General features: G+C 47.2%; 1 protein-coding gene across 4 annotated transcripts in view; it reads left to right on the top strand.

Moving 5' to 3' along the window:
- The window catches only part of Isha (Insulator su(Hw) mRNA adaptor), a 150473-nt gene that overhangs the window by 94964 nt on the left and 33455 nt on the right, over positions 1-22054 (top strand). For 3 of the 4 annotated variants that reach the window (XM_075697021.1, XM_075697022.1, XM_075697018.1), the window contains one exon: positions 11237-11461. In XM_075697021.1, the coding sequence (XP_075553136.1) occupies positions 11237-11461 (225 nt within the window). The remainder of the gene's footprint in view (positions 1-11236; positions 11462-22054) is intronic. The other variant, XM_075697020.1, reaches the window with a different exon arrangement.

The following is a 22054-nucleotide window of genomic DNA, read 5'->3' as shown; positions in this document are numbered from 1 at the left end:
GAACCTCATTGTAAAGTTGCATCGGCCATGAAAATACCGTCATTGCACCTTGATGTAATGAAGTCGTTGAAATCTGCATACAGTATAACCCTGCTGTTACGTTCCTCACTGCTGCGTTTTCCCGGCTGCTACGTCGCTTTCATCCGGTCCCGGCATAGCTTCCATAGAATCCAATGTATAAGGAACCCCGCTGTTACGTAGTAGCTGTGAAAACGTTCCCGCATGATGGGTCGCAACCCGAACCCGCCTGGGCTAAAGCAAGCAACACGCTCCAACCGCCATTTTGGCTTTTGACGAGTTTTGACTGGGCTTGGCCGGGCTTGGCTATTGAACTGGCTGCAAGGAGCCGCACGCCAGTTCGAAAGGCCGCCACTAGGTGGCCATTCGTGAAAAATGCTCTGAATATCATCACTGTAATTACGGTCACCGCATGGTTTGTTGGGCGGGTCGACTCACGGAGGAAGGAAACTCAGGAGAGGCCCTGACGTCACTCTTCGGGAAGCTATAGCTAAAGAGAAGCCGGAAGTTGGCGTTGCTCTGTCTATCGGGCCAGCTCTCCTCCCTTGTTTACATTTCTCGCGAAACCACGCTGCGCGCAACCGGGCTGCTCGGACGCACGCGCTCCGCAGCAATACTAAACAAACGTTAGCACGTTAGCATGATTATGCCAAAGAGGGCAAAATTTCCCGCGGATATTCATTCGTCCGTTGCCGTTGCCTGGCGCGGTGACGACGAGGAGCACAAGCCGCATGATGCCGAGGAGTTGCCGAATCCTAGCTTTGGAGAAGCCGTCGCGGCTCTGGACCTCCTCCGCAGGTACGTCGCACCTCACAGCGACGCTGACAGCAACGCGGCCTTCCAGGCTATTGAGAAACGTGTGGTGATTTCTAGCGAGCGAAAGAAACGGCAAGCCACCATTCTAGACTCTTTTTAAGTCCTAAGCGCACTCTGTGGAAATAAATTGTCTGTAGTTAAAGCTGCACTTTTTTCATTCATTTTCGGAGCTTTCCTCACTGTTGCGTTTTCCCGGCTGTTACGTTTTTTTCCCTCTGTCCAGTGAAAAACGTATGAACGGGCTTCCACTGTATTTAGCCAATTTGGCGTTGTGTGCAGTTATTTCTACACATTATTTGCGCAGATTTTTTTTTTTTCTTTCCAGGCTGTTGTAATTGGGGGTGGGTTATACATGATAGCAGGTTATGCGCGTAAATATATGATATGCGTTCAGCCATGTGGCCTGCTCCCTTTCCCCTTGCTTGTGTAGGAACATGGCACTCATCAACGCCATCCTTCTTGGCCTACGCTCGCACACTTTAACTTGCATAAAGCATATAGTGCATGGGTCGCAATAGGATCTTAATGCAGGTGGACTTCATACGTCACATGACACTGCTTCACTTTGGGTGTCGCTCTTAAGGCACGTTTATAATCTGACGTTATCGGCGCGCGGGCGAGCGTCACTCGCGGTCAGTCACGCTACGTCGGCTGCATTGTGCAAGCCGAGATGCCATCCCCTCTATACTACAACGCGCGCGCCGTCGGCTGCTATCTTCGGAGTATGCGCAGAACGCTCGCCAAGTCGCGCGCCGTCTGCGGAGTTGTGTTGGCGCCTTTTTTCTTCGCGCGCAGTGCATTGTGGGTCGACGCGGTCGGCGGCGCCGGCGCGCGAATGGTGCAGGAGCCGAATTTGCGCCGAACCCGTTGGGGCGCGCTGACAGCCGCCGGTTACGTCGGCACTGCAGTGCGTCGGACTATAGCAGGAGTTGTTTTCGCCAACGTAACGTAGCGTGTGCGCGCACACATTACTTCGGACTATATTTATGCCTTTAGTCTTATGGGCACACGATTTGAGAGGTCCATTCACAAGCAGCCGCTTGTAATTAAAGCATTTGACCTTCTGTGTCCATGGAAGTTCCCATTTATTGTCTCAGTATTTCTTCATGAAGGCAGTGATATTTCATTATATTGAAATTGTGTATAAACACTTTGTTATGTTTAGGTTCTAAGTACCGTATTTACACAATTGTACGTCGACCCCTTTTTTTAAATTTGAAAGTCTGAAGTTGGGGGGTCGACTTACAATCGAAACTAAAACATGGCCCCGCCAATAAAAAGCGATACCAACAGGAGCTACAACGTAGTTACAATTTTATGTTTGCTCTATGGCCCTACCCGTATCTTTTCGCTATCCCGCGTGTTCGCATTTCGGAAGGGTTTTTCAACATTTTTTAGAGTCTTACAGTGCATGCAACATTCACGGGGGGGGGAGGTGTCCATAGTTGATGGAAGCGCCGCTGTTCCCATTTGCGGCGGCACCCTCAGAACGGCGGCGCTTGCGGGGAGTATCAGTAGTTCATGGAAGAGCAGACACCGCTCGCGGGTTTCTCTTTCTCTGTTTAAAGGCATTGGTATTGGTTTGACCAACTCTTTGACGCGTTCCACTTGACTGCCGGCTACGTGCTACTTCTATGCTTCCCCAGTCGTCATGAGTGCTCCAGGCCCACTAATCGTTCGGCACTCGTTCACAGCAGCGTTCAAGAGGGCTGCCATCCTTTGCGCCGAAGAAACAAATCACTGCGCAGCCGGCCGCAATTTCGATGTTTCTAAACGGGTGGTGCGAGCGTGGCGACTGCAGCGAAGCGAAATTTTCACCCTGTGATGGCAAGTGAGAAATTTCCCACGTGCCGAAGTTTGGACGCTTTCCGGAGCTGTAGGCTAAGCTTGCAGCGTACGTCGCTGAAATGCGTGATCGGTCCCTGCCATTGAAGAGCAACGTGGTCACGAAACAAGCCCGGACCTTCGCCTTAATTTTAAGGTTCTGCTCCGCCGTGAGTACGAGTGGCTGGCAGCAGAAGACTGCGAAATTACGCCAACCGGACCTGTCAAAAGAGCCTCCCTGATGGCTGCGTGTGGTTGGGTGCATTTGGCGTGGGCTGCTGTTCTGCAAGATGTCCTGGTGCGGTCGTTTGCCAAATTTGAAATTTCGCTGGACCACGACGCGCTGTGGGACCGCAGCAACGATGACGATGGCAGCACTAGTAAAGACGAGTATCCCAGTGACCATGTCAGCTACTAATAAATTTTCGTTATCGAATGCGCCCTCGGGTATGCTCTAATTTTTTTTTTTTTTTTTTTTTTTTCTCCGGTCAAGCGATATGGGGGGGTCGACTTACAATCTTGTAAATACGGTACAGTCGCCGACCGATTTTCTAGACTTCGCTGGGACCAAAAAATGGTCTGAAAAATCTAAGTCTGAAAAACTCTAAAGAAAAAGAGATATTTATTAGGCTTAGATCAGCTTAAAGACACACTAAATGCAAACATTAAGCTAAGCTAAAGTGATAAATTAGTGATTGAGAATCTCTCAGGCATCAATGTTATTGCAAACAGAGCCTTAATAATGAAGAAATTGAGCTAAATGCAGGACGTGATTAGAGACGCCTCCGGGACATTCAAGTACTTGCTGCCTGATGACGAAAGCAGTCCTCAGTTAAATTCTGTGACTAATACTCAACCACTCGTCGCAAAAAAACATGCTTGTATTGTGTTATCAATGCTACTTGTCCGGTTCTATTTCCTTTTTAGAAAAAAGAATTCATTGAAATTACCCTTGACAACGACGCGGGCGGTTGTTTTCAGAGGTCTTGTTTTCGCTTGGCTCCACACCACCCACGCTTTTGCGTTTCAGTGGTTTCGTTATCACATAGTGCTGCACATGTTTTGCTGGCTCATGAAACTCGAAGTCTTTGCTACTTGCAGTTTGTGCAACTTCCATGTCATGTCGTGGGATGCCCGAATGGTATACACCACATGACCAAAAAGCAGCTGCAGCAGCGAATCCACGGCTCTGTCTTGACTCGGTACTGCCGTCGGTACTGATGGCAGCAAAGGGGGGTCATGGTGTATGGCATATGCAATGTCACCAATCCTCCGGTTGGGTGACGGGAGATTTGAATTGCGATAAATGTATTCGGACCCTTCACATGCAATTTTATCGTGAACTAAATCTTGGCACGAAACAAGGGTTGCAAGGTTTCTGGAATGGTATTTAAGCAGTCAATGTTGACTTAGTATCAGCCTTTAGTGTCCCTTTAAGCCCGGCGGACACGGGTCTTAGAGACCGAAAAATCACAGAAAAATCACTTTTTTTAAAACATTCTTTTTTAATTCTAGAATGTCTGATGCATTATCCCATAACTTTTCACGCATCTTGGATCAATATTTTGGTTATAATAGTGTTTTATATCGCGTCGGCGAGCTTTATCTTTACTGACAAAGCCGTAAAAAAGGGCTTTTTTCCGTGATGCACAGTTGCCGGTCTAAGTTTCCAATTGCAGCCATTTTGCTCTTGTTTGAGACAGCAACTCTTATTGTTTAGTTTTCGCGCCACTGCTACTCTGTGCGGTGAACGGCTATGAAGAAAAAGCCAGTGAAAAGTTGTCCCCATGCGCAATTCCATTTGTCAACTGAGGCACTTGACCGTAATAATGCCATGCCATTGGTGGATTTTCGCCGTCGTCTGCTTGGGTGTGCGAAACTCAGCATGAAACATCAAATTCAGTTTGCCACAAGCCATAAATTCGGCAAACAGACGAAGAAAAGAGGATTTTTTAACTTTAGAAAGTGAACAATAGCTTTGGAAGATGCCAGCAATAGTTTGCTACCCGTGCCACGCCCCGCCGGAGTCTCCCCTTGTGACTGTGGAATAGGCTTAGCAGATGAAAGCACTTTTGGCAGCGGCCAGTGTTCATGTCGCATTCCAGTGCTACTAATGCAACCCGATGATATGGAGAAAGTGAAGGCACAAGAGAAACAACAAGACTTTGCTTCAAAGCCGGCTACTAAGCGAAAATCAGATTTTTTTGCTCACAGTGATGCGGCCGCGGCTGGCTCAGATGCAATGTAGACGCGCTTCGTTATCGTAAGCTGCAATTCTATAAATGCTCTGCCATCTTGTGTAAAACGCAAGTTGAGATGCAGCAGTGGGCAAAGGTGAACGTAACTGCGGTCTCCCTATAGAGATAGTCAGCTCATGTGCAAATAGCGGTGATGCCGCGTCGGCGCGGAGTTCGCCGCGTGTGAGCAGTTTTTAATAAAATTGTCACCCAGAGTTTCTCATGCTGATTTCAAAAATATAATTACTTTTTAAATTGACTGAGTGGTTCCAGATATAATTAAAATTAATCACCTATTGTTTATCAGAACAATTGTAAAAAGAGTATCAGCCAGAATGTTTATAAAGACATATGGCTTGATACTACAAAGTGTACTACAGATACTACACCCTGCTTGGACCTGAACTATGTCTGCAATATGAAATAAATAAAATAACTTAAGCAACACAACTGTAGAATTACTTTACTTTTATTGTAGGTTTTGTGAATTTTACAGCAACTTTCGATCTCCAGACATGGCATCATGTGGTCCAAATAGTAGCCAGATTTTAAAATTTGCAAAAGCGAAATTAAATCCGCACCTAGCGTTGTGTAGTACACACATGTAGCTACATGCCACTGTTAAAATTATGGTTCTTTGTGCCCTGAAAACCGAGAGAGTGCTTCGGCAAGCTTATAAAAAACACCGAAAATGAGACTCTCAGAAAACTTGAAAAAACAAAATGAGCTTACTTTTATAATTGGGCAGCACAAAAATCGTCCTATTTTATTAGTAGCCTCCAGGAATATAGTGTGTCTGGCTAGTGTCACTACAGTGGTGCTTTCTGAGCACCCGCTGCAAGTTTTCAGCTGACGCATGCTCAGCAGACGTAGCCAGCTCGTTTTCCCCGACAGCGATGTCAATGCGATCTAGTAATTCTGATTTTAGTCCGTAGCAGGAGTTGACGCTAATGCTTGGAAGTTTTCCTTGAGCTTCACTGTCAATACGCCACAAGAATTCCGGCTGTAGAATGGTAGCGTTGGGTCAAAGCGTTGATGAAATGCGGCTGTTACCAGGAGCACTACGGGGGACTAGGCCTAACACGCCATTGGGACCACCTCCGGCGTCGCTCGACTGCGGGAGCAGACGGGCTAAATATGGTCTGACGTAGCGCGAGCGCACGTACACATTACATCACCTTGGTGAGAACAACAGTGTCCATAGTTAGACCGAAGGTTCAACACACAGGCGCAGCCAGCGTAACTGGATGGGACCAGCAGACTCTGACGCGCCCCGCTTCGAGCGACGCTCGCCCGTGCACCAATAATGTCAGACTATACGCCATGCGCAAAGCGCTGACAACGCCGCCTGTCGCCAAGGCTGAGAAGCGTCGGGCTTGGACAAGCACTGTTCCTGTCTGTGCCTATGCGCATGCTGTCGTGTTTGCATTCTTGATCGGGATTTAATGCTTCCGTCAGCTTTTAGCGGTGTCTTGGGAAAACTTTCCGTAGTTGGGTGCTTTGAAACGTACAAAGATCACCAGGCACCCACTTAGTTGCCAGTGCTGCTTCACGAGCAAGAGCAACGCTGGCTGTTGATCACAGCTGTTCGACGGAGAAGATAAGCAGTGGCGCTTTGTTTAGTGCAGTTTTAGGGTGATTACTGTTTTTTTATTTTTGCTTGATGTCGCTGCGCCGTTAATGAACGCTTCCACGTTAAAACTTAGATTAGGTTATTAGATTATGGGGGGTTTTACATGCCAAAATCACGATCTGATTATGAGGCATGCCATAGTGGGGGACTCCGAAAATTTGCACCACCTGGGGTGTTTAAAGTGCACCAAATCTAAACATACGGGTGTTTTCACATTTTGCACCCATCCGACAAATGCCGAAACTGTGGCATTTGTCTTCACTGCTATCCTAATACCGCACGTTTCCGCTAAGGGTGGGCGAATATCTTAGCTCCGTTATGAGCGTAGGCGTATGAATAGGGTACACTTCTAACGTATCAGTGTAAACGTGGCCACTATCGTTGCCGCTCGCCATTTGTTGCATGCCCACGAGTGCAGACAAGAAGAATCGAAAGGTGCATTTTGTTTTTGTTGTTGTTGACCAAAAGCATTATGAAGCCTACAAATAATAAAGCGAAGGCGAGTTTGGCTTTTTTTTCTTTTCTTCTTTTTTTCTCTTTTTTTTTCTTTTTCTTTTCTTCTTCTTCTTCTTCTTTTTTTTTTTTTGTGTGTGTGTGTGTGGAAGTGCGGAAAGTGATAGAAGGAATAAATGGGGCATCTGCTTAAGAATGTTGGGTGTGTGCAGAACGCTTGGTATGTCTTCCGCATAGTCGTTCGCGGAGCATTTGACAGATGGTAAGCGCGATCATCATTAACTAGAATCGGCACACGACACATCGCTGCGACAAGTTCGAGGTGCGATCATTACATGGGATAGAACGAAAATCGAATTTTGACGACAAAATTCAGGGGTGCGATCATTATGCGAGTAAATACAGTAAAACCTCGTTAATTCAAACTCAGTTTATTCAAAATCCCGCGTAATTCGAAGGTTTTCGGCGGTCCCAACAGTTTGCATGCAAATTTTGCTGGATAATTTGAACAGCCAGCATGCCCATACCCGGATAATACGTCAGTTTAAATCATGGCCTCCGTGATTTTTCCGTGCCTCCGTGATCCGCGGCGGTAACAGTGAATTGCTCCGCACTGTAAGCAGACTGCAGGGCGCAGCCAACGGTGCGACTAACTACCGCGCCAAGCAGTCACGCATCAATGACTGCCGTATTTACACGATTGTAAGTCGACCACTTTTTTTTAAATTTGAAAATCTGAAGTTGGGGGGTCAACTTACATTCGAAACCAAAACATGGTACCGCCCAAAAAGCGAGACCAACGGGAGCTACAACGTAGTTAGAATTTTATGTTTGATCTATGGCCCTACCCGTAGCTTTTCGCTTTCCAGCGTGTTTGTTCGCTTTTTGGAAGGGTTTCTAAACATTTTTTAGAGTTTTACAGTGCACACAACACTCATGAGGGGGTGTCGATAGTTGATGGAAGCGCCGCTGTTCCATTCGCGGCGGCACTCTCAGAATGGCGGCGCTTGCGGGGAGTATTGGTAGTTCATGGAAGAGCACTGCTCGCGGGTTTCTCTTTGCCTGTTGCGCTTGGCTTTCTTTATAGTTTGACGAAAGGCATTGGTTTGACGTGTTCCACTTGACTGGCAGCTACGTGCTACTTCTATGCTTCCTCAGTCATGAGTGCTCCAGGCCCACTAATTATTCGGCACTCGTTCACAGCAGTATTTAAGAGGGCTGCCATCCTTTACGCCGAATTCCGGAGTCCTCCACTACGGCGTGCCTCATAATCAGAAAGTGGTTTTGGCACGTAAAACCCCAAATATTATTATTATTATCCTTTACGCCGAAGAAACAAATCACTGCACAGCCGGCCAGAAGTTCGATACTTCTGAACAGGTGGTGCGAGAGTGGCAACTGCAGCGAAGCGAAATTTTTACCTGTGACGGCAAGTGAGGAATTTCCCACATGCCGAAGTCTGGACGCTTTCCAGAGCTGTAGGCTAAGCTTGCGGCCTACGTCGCTGAAATGCACGATCGGTCCCTGCCAGTCAAGTGCGACATGGTCATGAAACAAGCCTGGATCTTTAAGGACCTTCTCCGCCGCGAGTACAACGAGTGGCTGGCGGCAGAAGACTGCGAAATTACGCCAACTGGACCTGTCAAAAGAGCCTCCCTGACGGCTGCGTGTGGTTGGGTGCATTTGGCGTGGGCTGCTGTTCTGCAAGATGTCCTCGTGCGGTCGTTTGCCAAATTTGAAATTTCGCTGGACCACGACGCGCTGTGGGACCGCAGCAACCTTGACGATGGCAGCACTAGTGAAGACGAGTAGTCCAATGACCATGTCAGCTACTAATAAATTTTCGTTATCGAATGCGCCCTCGGGTTTTTTTTTTTTTTTTTTTTCCCCCGGTCGAGCGATATAGGGGGGTCGACTTACAATCGTGTAAATACGGTATGTCTTTCACATTTAGATCCTGAAACATTGACGAGTGCAATAAAACTGTCCATTTTTAACTGTGCCTTGTAAAAAAAAATTGTAATCGATCTTTTGCAAAAGTCGTTAGACAATACACATCGAAAGTCAAAAAAATATTTTTATGCTCATTTTGGCATTTATTTCTTTACTGCACAGAATGGGCCTTTGCAAATACGCGGATGTGAAAATCTTGGCGAATGTGTGTAATTAATTCATTTGGGGATGACCATTAGAGGCTGTCAATTGTTGTAACTCGAAAACTATGATAGGTTGCACAAAACTAATTTCAGTTATGATATCAGCATACCAAATCACACCTGCTGTGCAGGAACGAAGGTGCTGTGGTAAAAGAGAAATATTTTGGACATCATTTACCGTATTTATTCGAGTCTAGGCCAATAGTTTTTTTTTTTTTTTCAAATAATCATATTCCAAACTCTAGGGTCGGCTTAGATTCGAGGTTCTTAAAAAACGCGCCAGTTTTTCATTGAAACTGCTAAATATGGTGCATAGCTAGTGCCATCCACAAAAGTTAGTATCGCAGCCGCTACTAGCCATGCCAGTAGCCAACCGTACACAAGTGAGGTCGCTATTTTGACCTGTGTCGTGTTGGCCGTATCGGTGTGCAGCGTGGTATTATCGCGATGGCACCAAGCAGATGCCACTTCAGTGCCGCTTTCAACGGAAAAGTTGTGATAGCCGCAGAGGCATCATCGAACCTTCAAGCCTTGCGGGACTTCGGCGTCGACGAGAAAAACGGCCGTCGTTGGAGGGCACAACGAGAGCAGCTTTTTGCGTGCGCCGCAACGAGGATGGCGTTTAGCAGACCAAAGAAAGGCCGTCACCACGAAGTGGAGACAGTTTTGGCCGACTTTGTTCGGACGCAGAGAGCAGCTGCCCTTCCAGTGACAACAGAAGTGCTCCAAGCGAAAGCTAGGGAACTTTCGAGAAAGCGAGGCTTAATGCCAAAGGATTTCAAAGCCAGCCCCGGCTGGCTTCAATTCATGAAGGGCTTCGGCTTCAGCCTCCGACGTCGCACTTCAATCACCCAGAAGCTGCCAAATGATTTCGAAGAAAAGCTGCTAGCTTTTCAGCGCTACATGCTGCGAAAGAGAGAAGCGGCAGGCTACAACCTTGGCCAAATCAAACAACGCCGACCAGACAGCTGTGTATTTTGATATGCCAGTGGCGTACACCATGAATGAAAAGAATGCCAAGGAGGTGAACATGCGCTCTGCAGGCTACGAGAAGCAGTGCGCAACTGTGATACTGTTCTGTACAGCTGATGGACATAAACTCCCTCCTTATATGATATTTAAAAGGAAGACACTGCCTGCTCGAGAAACTTTCCCAAGAAATGTCATTGTGCGGGCAAATGAGAACGAGTGGATGACGGGTGCGATGGTGGAAGAATGGGTTAAGATTGTGTACCGACGGTCCAGGAGCCCTTTTGACAAAGAACTCGCTCCTTGTTGTCGACTCTTACCGTGGGCACTTGACTGACAATGTGAAGGCTGCGCTCGCCCAAGTCAACATGGACCACGCTGTCATACCGGGCGGCATGACGGGCCAGTTGCAGCCACTTGATGTCTGCATCAACAAACCTTTCAAGGATCGTCTGCGGAACTGCTACACGGACTGGTTGACTGACAAAGACCACATGCTAACAGCAATGGGCCGCGTCAAATGTGCATCGCTATCGCAGCTGGCGGGCTGGGTAGCTGCAGCGTGGGACGACATCCCAGGTACTTTGATTGTACGCGCCTTTAAAAAGTGCAGCATATCTAATGCGCTTGACGGTACCGAAGATAGTGCACTGTTAGAAGGTGACAGTGACAAGGAACACAGCGACGAGTCTAGCAGCGACGCCGACGCCGAATGAGCTCTGCAAGTTCAGATTCAATAAATGCTGTTTTCATTTTGTGAACGCTGTCCTCGGTTTTTTTGTTCGGCGTACATTCAAGGTAATTTTTTTTGTTGGCTTTGGACTTTAGGGGGTCGGCTTAAAATTGAGGTCGGCCTAAATTCGAGTAAATACGGTAATAGTCTGCAGTGCATGTTATACCGGTCATGGCAGCGTTTGACAAATTCTTTTGTCTTGACAAGACAGACACTTGAAATTGTCCGGTGCCCGATTCCTCCGAATTGCTTGCACATGCACAAGGTCTCAATAAATCCTCAATTGATAGTGAGCGACTTTTTTTTTTCACAGTGTAATGATCAATATGCAACACCAACTAGCCAAATTGTCTGCAGTCCTAAGCTTAGGACTGATTGTGATGGGTGGCTGATGCAGCATTTCCTCGTGGTTGTCCTGCAGAGAAATATGCCGGTCAGGAACGGCAGCGTGGCACAGGTGAGCCGCTTGCGCCCATGATGCTTGACTTGGTACAACAACAGCAGCAGGCAGCATCAACAGAAGCCATGATGGCAGTGGCTTTCCCACCAGCGCCAGGGGCCCCCACCGCTGTGGCCATGGTGCCCCCACCCGTACCCCAGTTCAGCATTCCACTTCCTCCAGGTGAGCTGTCCTTGCTGCATTCGCTTGTTCGAGATGATTGAAACCGCACATGAACGGTCACATTGGTGAATAATCCCCTAGCAGACGTCATGTGCAAGAGGGAGCGCTCCCAATCAAAACTTCTCGGGGCTAATATTGATATCACGGCTCACGTGAAAATAGCTTCTTTTTATCCAATATTTGTTCTCGGCATATAAAGTAGACTTTCATTAATTTAATTCCGGCTGAATATATTATTTTGGTTGGCTCGATCCCTACAGAAGGTTTCATACACTTCTGTGGGCCGAAAGTTCTGTGGGTTTGATCCGAAAATTGTCCCTCATCACATCATTAAAGCTTGACTGGAAGGTGCAAACGTGCCTAACTGCAGTGGTGACCCCATTTGTGATCCCAGTGGCTGCAGTGTGTGTGTCTTGGCGGCACGAGGGGGCAGGGAATGCATGGCACACATATCACCTACGACCGAAGAATGCCTATTTTTGGTCTACCCTGGGAACACAAAGAATGATTACAGTAATCACCTGATTCCAGTGCATAGCTTTTTTATTTCTTTATTTTTATTTATTTATTTTCTTTTTAAAGAAATTTGATTTGAATATTGCCTGCACTGTGGAATCAGATACAAAACCAACATTTTGTTTGCAGCATTCACAGCAGCCCACCGTCAGAGCCAGACTTCTGGTCTTTGATTAGGAAAGCTGATTCAAAAAATCATATGTATGGGTTAAGGGGGGACACTGTTTTTCAAATAATGTTCATGATGTTTTCCATCAATATTCATGAAACTTTCCATTCTTTTTAAGACTTTTGTGCTGATTTCAAATATGTAATTATTTTTCCAATAGGCCATTTAATTCTGAAGATAAATGAAATTCATTGTTCATAATTTGCAGAAACAATAGGGGAAGAAATGCGCTACGAAATTCATATTGGGCACATAGGCTGGGTACTAGAAAACATAAGAAACACAATGGTAGGAATACTATTTTGATACATCAAATATTAGTAATTTTATAGCAATTGAATCATTACTGTTCGAATTGTGGCTGCCCTACTGTCTGATTTAAAGCATAATTGAAAATTTTTAAAGCATAAATTCCAAAATCTGACCCTACCATTGTGTACTTTGCACACTCAGCTACAAGCCACAACAAAAATTATGGCTCTGTCTGCTTTGAAGGCAGAAATATCGCCGCGGCAAATCAGCAACAAGTCAAAAGTCGGTGTTTTGTGAAAACGAGAAAAAAGGAATACATTCACTTTTAATCAAAAGTACAGAAATAATTTTGCATTATTTTGCAGTGAAAGTGGCTAAAAGCCACCAGGAATGTAGTCGCTCTGACCACGGCCACCCAAATGCGGCAAAAACATCGTTTAGCGCCTTTCGCCGATTCCCGGTGGCTTGCATCGCGCGCGCGGCAAGGTTGTCATTCACGCGGGTCGAGCTCCACGCCGACGCGATATCGCCGCAACATGCGCACGTGATAACGATCTTTATGGCGAGGCCAGATTACCGTTCGCTTTTGCCTCCTGTGACGCTGCCGCCACACACCTTGCACTTGACAAACGACATCAGTGCGTTCACTGAGTCCTACTGAGGATAGCGAAGCCTGCCTCGGCGTCGACTGGCACGGCTGCAACGCCGTCGGCGCGAGTTAGCAAATCCAACACCCGCTTTGTTGCTGGCGTTGACGCAAGAACTTGATTTGAGCATTCATCTCCCTCTGCAACGAATCCACACGCTGCAACATTGCAGTGTCACGACGCGGAACGCGGCCGCTGTCCGTAACGATTTCACTCATTTGTGCATTTGTGAGCTGGCTAGGCCTACTTCGCCATCGTCCGTGGCTTCGGCATCATTTGCGGTTGGCGGCTAGCTACTCTCGATGCTTTCAGAAGGAATGGAGCGCTTTTGAAAGTTATAGGCGGATCGCTTCTTCTTTTTGCCGAACTTGTGCCTCGTGGCGAACTTCCTCGGTGGATCGGACATTGTTCGTCATGTGCCAACAAACCTACGAGACGCGCCGTCGCGTCGCCTGCGGAGTGGAGCAGACGATGGGAACCTCGCGCAGCCAACCACAGCACACGCTTTTGGTCACGTGCGCTAGTCAACGAATCAAATCGCGCGTTCTGGCTTTTTTCCCTCCCCAGATTTCAACGTCACTGGCGTACCGACTTGACACTGGAGTCCTTTTTGGCGGGAAATTAATGAAGGAAGGCTCCTCTTTCCAACGAGACCAAGATGGCTGCGATCGCGCGCGTAGAAAGAGAGCTACACGCCGCGATAAAAAGGGCGGTTCTTGCGTGGAATTCAGCTCACAGTGATGTTATAAACTGATATTGCGGACGAAATACTCTTCCCTGAGATTCGAAACTTGGTGAATGCTAGCTACTCTCGATGCTTTCAGAAGGAATGGAGCGCTTTTGAAAGTTATAGGCGGATCGCTTCTTCTTTTTGCCGAACTTGTGCCTCGTGGCGAACTTCCTCGGTGGATCGGACATCGTTCGTCATGTGCCAACAAACCTACGAGACGTGCCGTCGCGTCGCCTGCGGAGTGGAGCAGACGATGGGAACCTCGCGCAGCCAACCACAGCACGCGCTTTTGGTCACGTGCGCTAGTCAACGAATCAAATCGCGCGTTCTGGCTTTTTTCCCTCCCCAGATTTCAACGTCACTGGCGTACCGACTTAACACTGGAGTCCTTTTTGGCGGGAAATTAATGAAGGAAGGCTCCTCTTTCCAACGAGACCAAGATGGCTGTGATCGCGCGCGTAGAAAGAGAGCTACACGCCGCGATAAAAAGGGCGGTTCTTGCGTGGAATTCAGCTCACAGTGATGTTATAAACTGATATTGCGGACGAAATACTCTTCCCTGAGATTCGAAACTTGGTGAATTAAAGGAATATTAGCTGTAGGTATCGAAAATTTCGTTTTCAAAAAATCGATTTTTTTTGTCGCAAAGAGCCGTGTCCCCCCTTAAGCTAGTGGCAACAAGTTAGGTCACATGTTAGGGCATTCTGGAGAATTTTTTTAGTGTAAATACTGCTGGTTTCATTCATTCCTGATTGCGAGAATTAGAGCTATGCTACATTTTTCTTGTTAGAAACCTAGTGCATATTATTAGGCTTGTGCAAATATCTTAAATTTTCTTATGTCCAATCAAGTATACTATTGATATTCGCTTAGGCTGAAGTTTGAAGATTCATAAAGAACCAAATACATATTTTTCTGCATATTTCTCTACTTACAACACACTGGAAAGAGATCATACTTTTGCATATAACCAGCGAAAATAACAGCATACAGTGCCTGTACCTTTGTAAAAACAAGTCCCCATTTGCGGATGCATGAATTTCCTGTGTCATATCTTTGACCAGCTGCTGGGGATATATGCATTTTGAGCGTCGCGTTTTTAAGCGCATAAGTATTGCTGCAGTTCCTGCGTAGTGCGAGTTGGGGTGTGTGACAATGCGGTGAGTAGATGCTCCTGTCATTTGAGTAGCTGCTCCTGTCATTTGAGTAGCTGCTCCTGTCATTTGAAGGGAGCACTTCTATATACAGTACAAGTCGATCATTCGGACTTCATGATACTTTTATTTGCTGAATGAATGCTGTTTTGCGTAAAAGCAGTGTGAAAGCTGCAATTCTCATCACTTCGTGACTGATCGACTCCTGCAGCGCGGCCGTGGTGTGCGCCTTAATCTGATACTCGCCTCTCACTACCGCATGCATATCCCGATTAATTTTCACCAATGAGCTGGTCGTCAATTGATTGTCTGTCCATCGCGATATAGCAGGGACTCTTCATCCTCAGTGTCAGCATTGCACCAACTCAAACTGGTACAACTGTTTGCTGCAACAGTTGTGGATGAAACCGCGATCACTACTGACGCTATCAGGTATGGCGACTACAGTTGTGAAGGCATGTGGCAAACACAGTCTTATGCGCGGTGGTAAATGTAAGAATAAAGGCTTTTCTTAAAGGCACGGATAGGCACGAAACATTCCAGCATTGCTGTTTCTGTGTTTGCGGAGCAGTGTCGCGTACCAAGTACAGTGGAACTCCGTTCATACGTTTTTCAGCGGACCGAGGAAAAAAAACGTAACAGCCGGGAAAACGCAATAGTGAGGAAAGCTCCGAAAATGAATGAAAAAAGTGCAGCTTCAACTATAGACAATTTATTTCCACAGAGTGCGCTTAGAACTTGAAGAAAGTCTAAATGGTGGCTTGCCGTTTCTTTCGCTCGCTAGAAATCGCCACACTTTTCTCAATAGCGCATTGCTGTCAGCGTCGCTGTGAGGTGCGACGTACGTGCGGGGGACGTCCAGAGCCGCGACGGCTTCTCCAAAGCTAGGATTTGACAACTCCCCGGCATCATGCGGCTCGTGCTCCTCGACGTCACCGCGCCACGGCAATGGCAACGGACGAAGGAATATCCGCTGGAAATTTCGCCCTCTTTGGCGTAATCATGCTAACGTGCTAACGATTGTTTAGTATTGCTGCGGAGCGCGCGCGTCCGAGCAGCCCGGTTGCGCGCAGCGCAGCGTGGTTTCGCGAGAAATGTAAACAAGAGAGGAGAGCTGGCCCGATAGGCGGAGCAACGCTATGAGCAATGCCATGAGCAACGCCAACTTCCGGCTTCCCTTTAGCTATAGCTTCACAAAGAGTGATGTCAGGGCCTCTCCTGAGTTTCCTTCCTCCGTGAGTCGACCCGTCCAACAAACCATGCGGTGACCGTAATCACAGTGATGATAGTAAGAGCATTTTTCACAAATGGCCACCTAGTGGCGGCCTCTCGAACTGGCGTGCGGCTTCTTGCAGCCAGTTCCATAGCCAAGCCCAGTCAAAACTCGTCGAAAGCCAAAATGGCGGTTGGAGCGTGTTGCGTACTTTAGCCCAGGCGGGTTCGTGTTGCGACGCATCATGCGGGAACGTTTTCACAACTACTACGTAACAGCGGTGTTCCTTATACATTGGATCCTATGGAAGCTATGCCGGGACCGGATGAAAACGACGTAGCAGCCGGGAAAACGTAGTAGTGAGGAGCGTAACAGCGGGGTTCTACTGTAGTCAACGTCGGGAAGCGGGCAGTGCCTAGTGCCATACAAGTGGAGCATAGCCTGTTGTAGCTGATCATAAGGGCGCAGGCCAGGCGAAGATGGAGTTGGAGATCCAGTGGCAAGATGTCTAGGGGGGTCATGAACCCCTGGATCATGATGAAGTTCAGTTCCAAGGCTGCCTCAAACTGGGCGAACCACGCGCAGACGTGACTGGATCGGAATGGCAGTAGTGGTGGACTGAACTGTGGCTCCGACCAGTTAACCATGGCAGTGTGTCGCTTGGTGAAAGGCACATTCAATCAGGTCACCCCTGTAGGAGTACGTGACGGTGACCCAAGAGCCATCACATCTACACTCACTTACCGTGTTTGCACGACTGTAAGTCTACCCATTTTCTTAAATTTGAAAATCTGAAGGGGGGGTGGGGTCGACTTACAATCGAAACCAAAACATGGCACCGCTAAAAAAGCGAGACCAATGGGAGCTATAACGTAGTTACAATTTTATTCTTGCTCTATGACCGTACCAGTAGCTTTTCGCTATCCCGCGTGTTTGTTTGCTTTTCAGAAGGGTTTTTCATCATTTTTGAGAGTTTTACAGTGCACACAACACTCATGGGGTGGTGTCGACAGTTGATGGAAGTGCCGCTGTTCCATTCATGCCGGCGCCATCAGAACGGCGGCACTTGCTGCGAGTATTGGTAGCTCATGAAAGAGCAGACACTGCTCACGGGTTTTTGGTTTGATGCGTTCGGCTTGACTGCCGGCTACATGCTACTTCCATGCTTCTTCAGTTGTCATGACTGCTCCAGGCCCGCTAATCATTCGGCACTCGTTCACAGCAGCGTTCAAGAGGGCTGCCATCCTTTATGCCGAAGAAACAAATCACTGTGCAGCTGGCTGCAAGTTCGATGTTTCTGAACACGTGGTGCAAGAGTGGCGACTACAGCGAAGCGAAATTTTCACCTGTCATGGCAAGTGAGGAATTTCCCACGCTTTCCGGAGCTGTAGGCCCAGCTTGCGGCGTACGTCGCTGAAATGCATGATCGGTCCCTGCCAGTGAAGTGCGACATGGTCATGAAACAAGCCCGGATCTTCGCCTTTTTAGGACCTGCTCTGCTGTGAGTACAACGAGTGGCTGGCGGCAGAAGACTGTGAAATTACGCCAATCGGACCTGTCAAAAGAGAGCCTCCCTGACGGCTGCGTGTAGTTGGGTGCATTCTGCGTGGGCTGCTGTTGCACAATATGTTGTGGTTCGGTCATTTGCCAAATGTGGAATTTCGCTGGGCGACGACGCGCTGTGGGACCGTAGCAGGGATGACGATGGCAGCACTAGCGAAGACGAGTAGTCCAGTGATCATGTCAGCTACTAATAAATTTTCGTCATCGAATGCACCCTCGGGTAGGCTCTTCTTCTTTTCTTTTTTTTTTTTTTTTTTTTTTTCCTGTCATGCGATATGGGGGGGTTGACTTACAGTCGTGTAAATACAGTATTTCGGTAGAAGGGTGAAGGGGGTGAGCAGAGCGATGGCTGCGGCGACCATTGTGGCAGGCTTTTAGAACGACACTGCACTTGCCGAGCTTGCGCCTCGAGCACACGCCTCCCAACTTTATTTTCCTCGTCCTTCACAGTCGGCTCCAAGGTGCCAGCTGAGATCACCGGCTGAGATCACTGGCCATACTGTCCGCACATTGCTGCATCGGCGGGCACTGCACTGTCATTTATGGGGGACACCGGTCTTGGAGACCAAAAATACGGGGAAACAACTTTCTTTTTGTGATAATGTTATTTTCGCTTTCTACAGTGTCTGATGAATGATCTCTCAAATTATTACTCATCTTGGACCATTGTTTTAATCGTAATAGCATTTTATATCACGTTGGCGGGCTGTGTTATTACTGATGAACGCGCAAAAAAGGACCTTTTTCCATGACACGCAGTTGCCGTTCTAAGTTTCTGACCCCAACTATCTTGGTCTTGTTTGAAAAAGCCAGTCTCCTCGTTTAGTTTTCGCTCCACCACTACTTTGTCTGCTGAATGGCCATGAAAAATCCTGCCAAAAAGTTGTCCCAATGTGCAATTTCATTCGTTGACTGAGGCAGGTGATCGTAAGTACACTAATCCCTCGTTATAACGAAATCACTTTACTCGAAATATCGTTTTATTCAAAATTTCTTCCGGTCCCAACCTAAACGCATGCATCTAAGGGGGGACCTGGGCCTTGAGCAATACAGTAGAACCCCGCTGTTACGTTCCTCACTGCTGCGTTTTCCCGGCTGCTACGTCGCTTTCATCCGGTCCCGGCATAGCTTCCATAGGATCCAATGTATAAGGAACCCCGCTGTTACGTAGTAGCTGTGAAAACGTTCCTGCATGATGCGTCGCGACCCGAACCCGCCTGGGCTAAAGTAGGCAACGCGCTCCAACCGCCATTTTGGCTTTTGACGAGTTTTGACCGGGCTTGGCAAGGCTTGGCTATGGAACTGGCTACAAGAAGCCGCACGCCAGTTCGAGAGGCCGCCACTAAATGGCCATTCGTGAAAAATGCTGTCACTATCATCACTGTGATTACGGTCACTGCATGGTTTATTGGACGGGTCGACTCATGGAGGAAGGAAACTCGGGAGAGGCCGTGACGTCACTCTTCGGGAAGCTATAGCTAAAGGGAAGCCGGAAGTTGGCGTTGCTCCGCCTATCGGCTCAGCTCTCCTCTCTTGTTTACATTTCTCGCGAAACCACACAGCGCTGCGCGCAACCGGGCTGCTCGGACGCGCGCGCTCCGCAGCAATACTAAACAAACGTTAGCATGTTAGCATGATTACGCCAAAGAGGGCAAAGTTTCCCGCGGATATTCATTCGTCCGTTGCCGTTGCCTGGCGCGGTGACGACGAAGAGCACGAGCTGCATGATGCCGGGGAGTTGCCAAATCCTAGCTTTGGAGAAGCCGTCACGGCTCTGGACCTCCTCCGCAGGTACGTCGCACCTCACAGCGACGCTGACAGCAATGCGGCCTTCCAGGCTATTGAGAAACGTGTGGTGATTTCTAGCAAGCGAAACAAACGGCAAGCCACCATTCTAGACTTATTTTTAAGTTCTAAGCGCACTCTGGGTGGAAATAAATTGTCTGTAGTTGAAGCTGCACTTTTTTCATTCATTTTCGGAGCTTTCCTCACTGTTGTGTTTTCCCAGCTGTTACGTTATTTTTTCTCGGTCCGGTGAAAAACGTATGAACGGGGTTCTACTGTACCATTATTCATATTGCTGTTAGAGGAATGAAATTTGTGGGTAATATGTAATTTAATGTGCTTGATGCAAATATGTAATTAGTTTTTCTATATATAACGAGAAAAATATTTTATATAATTTTTCTTGTTACCATGTTTCGGTATGACTGGCAGAAATTTTTTTGCAGTAAGAAATGTAAAAAATATGTAAAAGTATTCCTGAATGTTCAAGGAGTGCAGTAAGCAATGTCTCATGTTTCTACCTCTATTCTGTCTAAAGTTACAAAAGTTAAAAGTTGTAACAAATCATGCAATATATATATATATATATATACACACACACACACACACACACACACCTTCCTCAAAATTTCAGTATGTTTCAAGGTGCAGAAATGTGGTATTATAGACTTACTGCACTCCCTGGGAGCCTAGCTATCAGATAAAGCAAAAATTATTCAAATTGGATGATTAGGCAAGTAACTATGCCTCCCGAAAAATTGCTAAGTACCAAAAGAAGTGTGTTGAGAAAAGTGGAAAAAACTAGCCACCATGTGAAAAAAGCATTTTATTATCCTGGATGCATGAAATTGTCTTAACCAATGGCTCAGAAGGCTCCAGGGAATAATCTGGATGGGGATTTCCTCGCTGCCTCCGCTTTGCAGCTGCTTGAAAAGCTGCGGAATACATTCACTTTCTCTCCACACTAACAACGCAACAACGGTCCTTTTCAGGGGGGACACTGCTATTGATGTACTATTCATTTTTTTCATCAAATTAATGAAACTTTGGAGCCTTATTAAGATTCTTGTGATGATTTCAAATATGTAATTATTTTTCCAATAGGCCATTTACTTCTCAACATAAATGAGATTCATTGTTCATCATTTGCAGAAACAAGAGAACAATACCTGCGCTACAAAAATTCATATTGCCACATGCCTAGTACTAGAATATATAGGGAACACAATGGAAGGAATACCTTTTTGATATAACTAATATTAGTAACTCTATAGCAATTCAATATCCACTGTTCCAAATGTGAGTTCCCTACTGTCTGATCTAAAGCAGAACTGAAAAATTTTAAAGCATAAATTCCAATATCTGTTCCTACCATTGTGTACTTTGCACACTCAGCTACAAATAAGCCACAACAAAAACTATGGCTCTACCTGCCTTGAAGGCACAGATATCGCTGCTGCAAATCAGCCCAAATCAGCAAATCAAAAATCAATGTTTTGAGAAAACGAGAAAAAAAGAAATACATTCACTTTTAACCAAAAGGGCAGAAATAATTTTGCACTACTTTGCAGTGAAAGTGGCTAAAAGCCACAAGGAATGTAGTTGCTGTGACCACGGCCACCCAAATGTGCCAAAAACATTGTTTAGCGCCGTTCGCCAATTCCCGGTGGCTTGTGTCGCGCGTGCGCGGCAAGGTTGCCGTTCACGCGGGTTGAGCTCCACGCCGACGCGATATCGCCGCAGCATGCGCACGTGATAACGATCTTTATGGCACTGCTATATTCCCGTTCGCTTTTGCTTACTGCGAGGTTACCGCCGCACACGTTGCGCTTGAGAAACGATTAGTGCGTTCATGGAGTCCTACTGACGATAGCGTCGACTAGTGCGGCTGCAGTGCTGTCGGCGCGAGTGAGCAAATTCAACTTCCGCTTTGTCGCTGGTGTTGACGCAAGAACTTGGAAGTTTTTTTTGAGCATTCATCTCCCTCCGCAGCAAATCTGCAGGCTGAAACATTGCAGTGTCACACCGAACGCGGCCGCTGTCTGGAACACATTCACTCGTAGGCAAGCTGGCTAGGCTTACTTACTTCGGCATCGTTCGCGGTTTCAACATCACTTATGGTTGGCGGCGGACGATACGGACGATTATCGATGTTCTCCGAAGGAATGGAACGCATTTGAAAGTTTTAAGCTGATCGCTACTTCTTTTTGCCGTAGTTGTGCCTCCTAGCGAATTTTTCCGGTGGATCGGTCATCGTTGCACATTCGTCACAAACCTACGAGACGCGCCGTCGCGTCGCCTGCAGAATGGAGCAGATGACAGGACCCTCGCGCAGCCAACCACAGCACACGTTTCTGATCACACGCGCTAGTCTACGAATAGGATCGCGCGTCCGAACTTCTTTTCCTTCCTGGATTTTAATGTCACCGACGAGCCAGTCGAATCGCTCTTGGCGGAAAATTGGAGAAGAAAGGCTCCTCTTTCCAACTAGACCAAGATGGCAGCGATCACGCGTGTAGGAAAAGAGATACGCACCACAACAAAGAGGGTTGTTCTTGTGTGGA

The sequence above is a fragment of the Dermacentor variabilis genome, chromosome 6, assembly GCF_050947875.1.
Source record: "Dermacentor variabilis isolate Ectoservices chromosome 6, ASM5094787v1, whole genome shotgun sequence".
Classification (NCBI taxonomy): Eukaryota; Metazoa; Arthropoda; class Arachnida; order Ixodida; family Ixodidae; genus Dermacentor; species Dermacentor variabilis.
Note: the sequence above shows the minus strand (reverse complement) of the source record. Positions and strands in the feature narration are given on the sequence as shown.